This window comes from Coturnix japonica, unplaced genomic scaffold (genome assembly GCF_054131305.1).
Source record: "Coturnix japonica strain WE unplaced genomic scaffold, WE-NBRP24 Scf039, whole genome shotgun sequence".
NCBI classification, from domain to species: domain Eukaryota; kingdom Metazoa; phylum Chordata; class Aves; order Galliformes; family Phasianidae; genus Coturnix; species Coturnix japonica.
This window is the reverse complement of record NW_028188942.1, coordinates 1085488-1096630: the sequence shown is the minus strand read 5'-3', so window position 1 is coordinate 1096630 and position 11143 is coordinate 1085488. Positions and strand designations below refer to the sequence as shown.

The 11143-nt window shown below is 43.5% G+C and overlaps 1 protein-coding gene across 1 annotated transcript; it reads left to right on the top strand.

Annotated features, from left to right (window-relative positions):
- The first annotated feature begins 9794 nt into the window (after positions 1–9794).
- Positions 9795–11135, top strand: LOC146753136 (obscurin-like). Its single transcript, XM_085530840.1, has 2 exons — positions 9795–10059; positions 10752–11135. Exons 1-2 carry the CDS (start codon positions 9816–9818, stop codon positions 11009–11011), a joined length of 504 nt encoding a protein of 167 aa, XP_085386966.1. The 5' UTR covers positions 9795–9815; the 3' UTR covers positions 11012–11135.
- The last annotated feature ends 8 nt before the right edge of the window (positions 11136–11143 follow it).

Genomic DNA, 11143 nt, shown 5'->3' with positions numbered 1-11143 from the left:
CAAACCTGCAAGATGGTCTCATTTCAGTCCTTCTGTTTTTCTTTTCTTCCCTCAGAGCCAAAACCTGTGTTTATAAACCAGGAGCAGGTGCAGAAAGAGGTGAGTGCTGCCCTGGCAGCAAGTGCCTCCCTCAGCTGTGAAGTAGCACAGGATCCAACTGGAGTAAAATGGTACAAGGATGGAAGACTGCTTGCCTCCTCCAGAAAGTTCAGAATGGAATCTGTGGGCAAAACACGGCGTCTGGTTGTGGAGCAGCTGGAGAAGAAAGATGCTGGAGAATACATCTGCGAGGCTGCTGCCCAGAAGATGACCTTCGAGCTGGAAACAACTGGTGAGCATTCAGAAATTCTCAGCCAGGATTTTGTAGCCTTGTTGTGAACTGGGTTTTAGGGTGAAATCTCAGTTTTCTTTGCACCTGATGTCATCAATTATTTTATCCATGAGAGCTTAGTTTCTAGTGTTAATTTGGCCAATTGCTTTTTTAGTTCCCCATTCATTCTCTCTACTCGCCCTGAACTCTGTGGGTGCCAGGGAGTATGTTCTTCCCATTTTATTCCCAAGGCTTCAGCTATATTTCTAGTGATTCTTGATGTAAAGTGTGGTCCTTGATCTGAATCTATTACTTCTGTTACCCCATACCTAGGGATGATTTGTTCGAGTAATATTTTTGTTACTACCTGAGCTGTTGCTTTAGTTGTGGGGAATGCCTCTACATAATGTGTGAGGTGGTCTATTATGACTAATACATATTTATATCTTCCTACTTTAGGAAATTCGGTAAAGTCAATTTGGACTCTAGAAAATGGCCTAGTGGCCAAGGGTCTTCCCCCCATAGGCAGTTTTCTTTGTACGGCTCTGTTTATCTTTAAGCACGTAATACATCCTTGAGTAATATGTCTAGCTAGATTATGTAGGCCTATACACATGTACTTAGTGGCAAAATGATCTATTAAAGCTTGGCTTCCCCAGTGGGTCCGTTCGTGCAACTGGGTCAGCACCTGAGATGCTATTGACTTAGGCAGTACCTCTCTCCCGTCAGCTAGATACCACCTCCCTTCTGTGTTTTTAGTTATTCCCATTTGATTCAGTTTTTGTTCTTCCTTCGGTGTAAACGAAGGGGCCTCATCATGTGTCAATTCTTCCTGCCTCTCCTGCCTCAGGACCAATTCCCTGAGGGCAGCTTGCTTAGCTTCTAGGTCTGCTGCATTATTTCCTCTAGTCTTGTAATCGGTCCCCTGTTGGTGTCCTCTAAGGTGTACCACCGCTATCTTCTTTGGTTTTCGTAGGGCCACTAAGAGTTGCTTTATTAATTCTTGATGTATTAAGTCCTTTCCTTGGGAATTTATCAATCCCCTTTCTTCCCAAATCTTCCCAAAGGTATGTATTACCCCATAACTATATTTGGAATCGGTATAGATAGTGCCCTCTTTTCCCTGTAATCTTTTTAGTGCCTGTAAAACAGCATACAGCTCGCAAGCTTGAGCTGACCAAGTGTTACTCAAGGGTCCTGATTCCAATACCCGGAGGGTCTTTCCATCTACTATTGCATAACCTGATCTTCTCTTTCCCTCCACTACTCTAGAGGATCCATCCACAAATAATTTTTCCCCTTCTCTTAATTCTTCTTCTTCTAAATCTGGTCTGATTTTTGTTTGTTCTTCTATCGTATGTAAACAGTTATGAATGAGTCCCACATTTTCGGGTTTTCCATATAAGAATTCTGCAGGATTCTGGAGACTTGTGGTCTCCAGGGTTAAGTTAGGGGCTTCCAGTAAGATACCCTCATACTTTAGAAGACGAGAATCAGATATCCATTTTTCAGCTTTTTGTTGGAGCACATTTCTAATATTGTGGGGAGATAGTACCTTTATATTGCTGTTAAAAGTAATTTTCCTGGCTTCTTCTACCAATAACGCACACCCAACAATTGCTTGTAAGCAAGTGGGCCATCCTCGGCTCACAGGGTCTAATAATTTTGACAAATATCCAACGGGTTTCTTCTTCCCTGCCCAATCCTGTGTTAAAACCCCATACGCTGTACCACTGTCTATGTTAACGAATAAATAAAAGGGTCTTTTTAAGTCAGGCAGGCTCAAGACAGGGGCATTGATGAGATCCTCCTTCAGCTTTTGTAGATTCTCTTCATCTTGTCTATCCCACTTTATTAATCCATCGGTACTGAGCTTTTGATATAGAAACTTTACTTTACTGCTATAATTTTCAATCCATTGTCTACAATATCCCACTAATCCCAGCAATTGTCTTATTTGTCTCTTATTGTTTGGCGACTTCAGGGACAATATTCCTTGTATCCTTTCAGGATCTATCTTCTTTTCTCCTTTACTCAGGTAATGCCCTAGATATCTAACCTCCTCTTCCACAAATTGCAATTTCCTTTTTGATACTTTAAGTCCTTTCAGTCCCAAAAAGTTCAGCAATTTAATACTTTCTTTCCGAACCTTTCCCTCATCCTCTCCAGCAATTAATAGATCATCTACATACTGTATTAATTTGGTATCAGGATCTAGCTGATACTCTTGCAGGATCTGTTCTAGGGCTTGCCCAAACAAATTAGGGGATTCTGTGAAGCCTTGGGGGAGTACAGTCCATCTTAATTGCTGTTTTCTGTTAGTATCTGGGTCTTCCCACTCAAATGCAAAAAAATCGCGGCATGTCTCATCTAAAGGGCAAGCCCAAAAAGCATCTTTTAAGTCTATGACACTATACCACAAGTTGTCGGGCCCTAATTTACTTAGCAACGTATAGGGATTAGCTACAACTGGGAACCTAGATACAGTGCGCTTGTTAATTTCCCTCAGATCATGAACCAACCGATATGTTCCATCAGGTTTCTTTACCGGTAATATAGGGGTATTAAATGGGGACATACAGGGTTCCAGTAATCCTTTGCTCACTAATCTATCTATTTCTGGTTTGAGACCCCTCCTTCCTTCCAGGGAAATAGGATATTGTTTTATTTTTACTGGGATTTCAGGATTCTTGATTTTTACCGTGAAAGGGGGGTATTTTTAGTTGTCCCACACTCTCGGGGGTATACCAGACATCAGAATTGATCTCTTGTTCATCCTCTACCCTAAGAGGGCAGAGTTTGATTCTCAATTCTTTATTCTCTACTTCTAGTCCTATGCCTAATGCAATAATCAGATCCCGTCCTAACAAATTGAACTCCGCTTCAGGCAGTATCAAGAAATCACCCAACCCCACTTTGGACTCTGCTTCTATCATTACATTTTTAACTATTCCTACTGTAAAAGGTTCTCCCTTTGCTCCTATTACTTTGGTAGTTTCCCGGGAAGGTTTGCATCCGAGGGGGATCTGTTGTATAGTAGACCTTTCTGCTCCTGAATCTACTAGAAACTCTACCTCCTCAGCTTGGGGACCAATTTTCAATTTTATCAAGGGCTCCTGTTGTTTCTGGGTCCCCAATATATAGAGCCCCTGACACCCCTAGTCTTCTTGGAAGGACTTTTCGTCTTTCATTCTAACCCTGCAGTCCCTCTTCAGGTGTCCCTTTTTCCTGCAATAATAGCATATTCTCTCCTCCTCCCTGTTTTCAGGCTTCCTAAATTTTTGCTGTCCTGGAATTCGATTTTGCGTCCATCCCCCCATTTTCCTTTCCAATTCCCTACTTTCTCTGACCGCTGCTACCATCATCCTAACCTGCCTATTATGTCTTTCTTCCTCCCTTCTTACATATACCTTCTGAGCTTCCCTCAAAAGTTCATCAAGCCCCCGATCCTGCCAATTTTCTATCTTTTCTAGTTTCTTGCGGATATCTTCCCAAGCCTTAGCTACGAACTGTGTTTTGAGCAGAGCCAGGCCTATCGGTGTATCGGGATCCAATCCTGAATATAGTTGTAAATTCTTGCGTAACCTTTCTAGCCATTCAGTGGGTGTTTCCTCCTTCTTTTGTCTTTCATTAAAAGCTTTATTTATATTCTGACCTCTTGGGACTGCCTCCCTAATGCCCTGGATAATGATAGTTCGCAGGTCCTGCATGTGAGTCCTATGATGTTGATTTTGATGGTCCCATTGCGGATTCTGTAAGGGCCATTTAATATCCGCAGCGGGCCCGTGGGCATGTTGAGCATCCCAAATGCGCATCCCTGCACGCCTAATCATACCTCTCTCTTCTGCTGTGAACAGTATACTTAGAATAGATTGTAGTTCCTCCCAGGTATAAACATTTGGCCCTAAGAACTGATCTACTCTGTCTGCCACCCCCAGGGGATCTTCTAGTATATTACCCATTTCCTTCTTAAAATCTCTAACATCCCCTGAATTTAAGGGCACTGATATAAACCCCATCTGAGGTTGTGGACCTCCCATGGGCATTTCTCTTAAAGGGTAGAGGTTATTTTGTCGTGCCTTTGCCCGTGTCACAGGCCCTCCCCCTTCTATCTTTTGTACTTCTCCCTTTCTCGAATCCATCTGCCCATGATCCAACTGAGGAGGAGAAGGTAGGGGAATTGCTGGTGGTACAGCATATGGTGGGGGTCCCACTAAGGCCTCCTCTTCCCTTCGAGGTTTACGTTTTTCGACATCTTTTTCTTTTCGTGTCAAATTAAAAATGGGGACTCCTAAACCCTCTGGGCGAGTGACCCATACTGCTGCATAGTCACTTTCTTCTTGATTGAAAGGGGTTTTGGAGTTTACCCAAAAATTTAATTGCTGTTGTACCCAATCTTCATTAGAACCATACTTAGGCCACCATACTGCCGGGCCAATTTGTTGTCCGCTCCAAATTTCTATACAATAATAAATCATCTTTGCTTTATCTTTATTTCTTGTTCCTGGATAGTGCGTCCAGGCAATTAGCATGAACCCTAGAGGTGAGTCCTTAGGAATGGATGGTCGTTTAGAAGGGGTGGGTGGTTTAGTTTTACACTGCCCCATCTCGTTCTTTACTTCTTGCTCTCTTGTTTTATTCAACGTCTGTAGCTCCCCCTAGTGCCCGTAGCTCTAGGGGAACACCTAAATAATAATCATCCCTAGTGTCCGTAGCTCTAGGGGAACACCTGAATAATAATCATCCCTAGTGCTCGTAGCTCTAGGGGAACACCTAAATAATAATAATCATCCCTAGTGCCCGTAGCTCTAGGGGAACACCTAAATAATAATCATCCCTAGTGTCCGTAGCTCTAGGGGAACACCTGAATAATAATCATCCCTAGTGCTCGTAGCTCTAGGGGAACACCTAAATAATAATAATCATCCCTAGTGCCCGTAGCTCTAGGGGAACACCTGAATAATAATCATCCCTAGTGCTCGTAGCTCTAGGGGAACACCTAAATAATAATAATCATCCCTAGTGCCCGTAGCTCTAGGGGTTGTGGTGGTGAAAGGGTCCCGCTTATACCCTGTACCCACCCTTCGGCGTGCCCTCACTCAGTGTTGCATTCACTCGCTTCCCCCAGGTCGTGGCCCACGCCCTCGCGGGCAATGGGAACCGCACTACTGTGGGGTCCACACTCGCTCGGGTTAGTGCCGGCTGCCGGCCCCCCTTCACAAGCACACAACACTCGCCACACGCCGGATTCCCAACCCAGACCGGACTATACTCACCTGTCCTGCGTCTTCGTCCGGACTTTCGTGCACGAAATTTAAAGGGTTAACCGGTTTTTACTTGCCTTTGTGTTTTAAATTTCGGATCGTCGGCGGGAGTAGGGCGGGAGGATAGGAGCCGAGGCCACCTATTTAGGCGGGGCGCCCCCTCAGGCTCGTACCCACGCCAGTATTCCCGTCCGAGTCACGGCGCCAAATTGTCATCAATTTACAAGCAATGAGCCGATAATGTTCCAATTAGAAACTTTTATTAATTGTAGCGGGTAAAACAAAAAGGCAATTCAGCGCTGGGCGACAGGGGAATCCTCGTTCCTCCAACTGCCGCGCCTTCCCGTCCCTTGCAACTTCTTTTGTAAGGTCCATCCCGAGTGTATTGTCCTTTAATTGGTCGGTCGTGATCGTGCCACTTGGTGTGTCGTTCCTTGGTTGGTCCTTCCGTGAAACTTTGTATCCATCGGGGCGCGCTTTGCCTGTAACTATGCAGAGTACACAATCTACCCATAAAATTAGAGTGTTCTGCAACACTTGTGGCCTCCATATTCCACCATCACATCCCGGTCCTAATGAACAAGCACTCCACCACAATGCTACCACATCCCGGTCTTAATGAGCAAACATTTTATCACACCTGACAGTGTGAGAATTTGCTCTGGCCCTTTGTGTACCTCCCCGGTGCTCAGCTGTTCCTTCCCTTACTTGGGGATAACGTCATTTATTCAAGGTGATGTCCAAACGGGCTTGTTAACAGTCCTCTGCAGTGCTTTAAGCTGTCATATGTCAGCCATAATTTATGCATGTTCTATAGCCATTCCTACATGTTGAAAACACTGCACTGTGCTTAAGCTTCAGCATATGTTCCAGTAAGCACAGTTCCATTAATTCTAGGGAATTGGGTGAATTAAGCATAGATCTGAAGGCTGCCTTTGCCCAGTGCAGAGATGGAAGGACTCATTGAGATCTGACTTGATATTTTCCCTTCTAGGATGGGAAGGGGCTCTGTCAAAGTAAAAAAGTGGGCATTACTTCCCAGGGAAATAAGAGAAGTCTCATTATTCACAGGTGGTGAACTCTCATTTTCTCTCTCAGTCTGCAACCAGGTTGGGTTGCTGTTTCAGTACTGGCTGTTTTATGCAGGAACTCTGCACCTGTGGTTAATCCGAGTTGTATCCAGGCCCTTCAGAAGGAAAGGGAAATAGCAGCACAGAAATATGGTCTGATTCTGACATAAAGAAGTGCAGACCTGGAGAGTAAAAAGGGATTGTGTGATGTTCAAGGGATTTTGAAGCAAAGATGTCCCCTAGGTAAGATTTGTGGCTGACATTCCCCATACATTGTGGGCACACAAGCTAAGGAGAGACTAGTGATGAGCATGCAGAGAAGCCAATGATTCAGACAGGTTTGTAGTGACACGACATTGTAGAGTTCTGTCTAGTTCTCCTTGGCATAGTTTGGAAAATGAAGATGAGGAGATTGGTGGTAACCAATATGGCTTCCTCAAATTCAAGCCATGCCTGACAAACTTGGTGGCCTTTCATGATGGAGTAACAGCATCAGTGGATAATGGGAGAGCAACTGACATCATCTACATGGACCTGTGCAGAGCATTTGATCCCATCCTGCATGACATCCTGGTCACCAAAGTGGAGAATAATGGTTTTGATGGATGGACCAGTTGCAAGATAGGGAACTGTCTGGATGGTCACACTCAGAGAGCAGCAGTCAATAGCTCAGTGTCCAGGTGGAGGGTGGTGTTGGGACCAGTGTTATTTAACATTTTTGTAGGCAACATGGAGAGTGGAATCAAATGAACCCTCAGCAAGTTTGCAGATGACACCAAGCTGAGCAGTGCTGTTGATGTGCTAGAGGGAAGGGATGCTACCCAGAGGAACCTGGACAGGCTGGAGAGGTGGGCCCTTGGCAGCCTCATGAACTTGAGTGTGGCCAAGTACAAGGCCCTGCACCTGGGTCAGGGCAATCCCAAGCACAGGCACAGGCTTAGAGGAGAATGATTTGAGAGAAGCCTTGACCCTGAGGAGAAGAGTTGGTCTGGAGGAGGGTGTCCCTGCCTATAGCAGGGGGATTGGAACTAAATGACCTTAAAGATTCAGTCAGTTCTATTCTTTTTCTACCCTTAATTTTACTTAAAATGTTTCAGAATAAATGAGATTCTCGTTTCCATGAAAACTGTTTGCAGGGAGCTCCACTGTAGCTAGTAAGTCTATCTTTTAGTTCAAGGGCAATAATGCATTGACTGTGTTGAAGAGAGAAATGACTCAGGAATGGATGATGGTTTAGAATAAAACATAATCCTACTTATTTTCTATGCAAATATGTGTAAGGAAAAGATGCTGCACTCAGTTCTGGAAATATCCTGACAAATATATCTCTAGTGTTTCACAGCTGGAGATATCAAGATTGTTAAAGCACTGGAAGATGTGGAAGTGAATGAATATGGGAGTGCATCTTTTGTCTGAGATTTCACACGATGAGGTTCAGACCCAGTGGTACAAAGATGACAACAAGCTGAAGGCTGATGACAACATCAGAATGCGGCAAGATGGTAGGGTGTAAGAGGGGGATCTTTCTCCTGAGTGGGGGGTGGGTTGGAGATCAAGCATATAAGACATCTGAAATGAAGTGAAGAGGGTTCAGAAGCGAGTTCCCCTTTTTTTGGGGGACTGAGGTTAGGGTGGAACAAGTGACATGGTGGGATGCTTAGTGTGGGAAGTGTGATGCTATCCCACCATCCCACACTGCCAGGAGCAGGTAGGAAATGAGTGCAGTTATTTCCAAAGTGGGGGTGAACAGGGCAGTCAGTTCACCTCTCCAATGAGGTTTTGTCTGACAGTGAGTGTGATCCTTCTGTATCAGGTACTTTGAAGGTGACGACGGCCACATTCGGTCAGTCCTTGTAGAAGCCATGTTTAGATTACACTTTGGTGGGGACGTGGACGTGGGGGAATGGGTGGTTTCATTGACATGAGAGAACAGGCAGTGATGCTGTGAAACCAGATGGATGATGCTCAGCCTGGCCATGTGCCTCAGAGCTCTTTGCTCAAGGAAGCCAAGTGTAGTTGTGGGGTTGCTCTCAAGAGCACAGTTTGGTAGGGATGAGCTGGCGGTTGGACTAGATGACCTTAGTGGTCTTTTCCAGCCTTAGTGACTCTGTGGTTCTCTGCTTCAGGAAAGAGCTACTCGCTGACTTACACACGTGTCCAAGTCAAGGATGCAGCAGAAATAAAATCTGTAGCAGAAAAGGCAGAATCTCGTGAATCTTGTGCCCATCTTACAGTTAAAGGTAGTTATGCTTCTGATGATGATTTTGATTAAATTATCTTATGTTATAAACGAGCTAACATCCTTTGCTTTAATGTCAAGGAAGTTAAACACCACCAGGACCTTTGACAGAAATAAAAACTCCTACCTACCTACCTTTCTGCCCAAAAAATATCCAGCTTCTTTTTTGGAATTTACTTTTGCTAAGTAAAACAGATTATTTTCTTAGGAGGTTGATTTTCTACGTTTAGACTTCAGATTTGTGTTTGAACGTTGAGGTATAAAAAACATAGCTTGACTTTTTCTTCATTTTCTCTTGCTGTTTGAAAGAGCACAGGGTTTTTTTGTTTTTTTTTTTTAATATATACAATGTTAGGGTATATATATGATGTTAAGTGTGATAAAGAAAAGGGAGACATTTGAGTTAGCACACTACTCAAGAGTTCAGTCCCCAGCTTTGCCACTGTTAGAATGATAAGGGCAAGAACTTCCTGGAAAATGAATTTCTCCTAAGTAGAGTCATTACATTTGAGCTACAGAGACCTTTACTAGGTGAAAACTTGTTGTTCAGAGCTATGTTGCTGTATTTAACCAAAGTAATTGTCAATGTCCGTGTTTCATTGAACCTCTTTTCCATTTCGTAATGCGAGGAGTTTGATATTGGGATGGGAAGGTCATGGTTTGATTTAGATGTTGGACTGGGAATCAGAAGATCTGGGCTCTCTTCCGATTGTCAATCTTATTGTCTGACTTCTTAACAACATTCCTTTCTTTATATTATTTTTTAATGATGTTTTAAGGCATTTTGAACTGATAGGTGTAGTGTTCATGTGCAGTAATGCTGACATGAGTAAGTGGGGTGATAATGTAAGGGTTTTTTACATTCCTTCTAAATCTCTGCTTTCTCTTGTTCCAACCTTCTTAAAGAGCAATCCATTAATCTAGTAAAGGAGATGTGTGATGAGGATGTGACTGAGCCTGAAGAAGCCAAATTTGAATGCGAGATATCCATTCCATCTGTGAAACCTCCCAAGTGGTATCTACGTGGGGAAGTCTTACAGGCTGGCAGAAACTTGATTATGCAGCAAGAAGGCACCATCCACCAGCTGACCATACTGAAAACCACCACTGATATGACAAGCACCATTCAGTTCTCAATTGGCAAATCAAAATCCACAGCCAATCTGCTTGTCAGAGGTAACATATCCTGGCTTGGTTTACATCATGAAGATGAAGAATTAATTAACGTACAGTCTTCCTTCACTGGGGTCTTTGAAATATTGTGTGTGTGTCTGGAGGGTCTGCTCCATTTCCAGTTCAAAGTCGTTGGACACGAAATGGGACAGCTGCATCTCAGTAAAAGATCTGTATGAATAGTTGTGATGTGCTTACTATTCAGATCTACAGAGCTGAGGTTTTGTCCTTGGCTATACCAAAGAAGTCAAATCAGGTGAAATTAATTGTATTTCTGAACTAGACAAGGTTAAGTTCGGTAGCACCTAAATTTGATGCAGTTTGTCATTGATTTCATCTGAAAGAAACTTGCAGGCTTTTTATCTGCTGTTGTCCCCAGCATAAGAGTCTCCATTCACACCCTAAAGTACTTGTTGTATTTTCAACTCACTCTTATTTGAATAAAAGCCTCAACTGGGAGCAATGTAATAAGCACAGAACAAGAGCTGGACCTTGCATTTGGTAGATACTATACAGTATTACTTTATAGAAATGTAATCAATGGCCTTCCCTATAGACAATCATTTGTTTTATCTTTAGAGTCGTTCAAAGAACCATTGTGAACTTGACATTAATTGGAATGGAATACACGCAAGAGACTTTCCTCTTCTTCCAATTGTCCTCATCCTTTCTTCTCTTCCACCCCTGCTTTGCAGATTACCATATAGAAATCACCAGGAAGTTGGAGGACAAGACAGCTTTGGAACATCATTCTGTCATCCTGTCCTGTGACTTCAGGCCTTCTCCAAAGGTTGTGAAATGGTTCAAAGGCCACACACTCATCAAGCCCTCTGAGAAGTACAAGATCAAGAGGGATAAGCATTCAGTAGAGCTCAGAATTCTGAAGCTGAAGCCCGATATGATGCTGGTGTGTACAAGTGCAAGGCAGGAATTGCAGAGACTGAGGCCACGCTGACAGCTGAAGATATGAGCAGGGAGGGTGGCCTCTTCCATGTCCTATTTCACCTCAGATTTCTCTTCTTGGGGTTGATTTCTGCCGTTCTCTCCTGCTAACTTTATAAATGTATAATCTTCACTGAGAAGATTA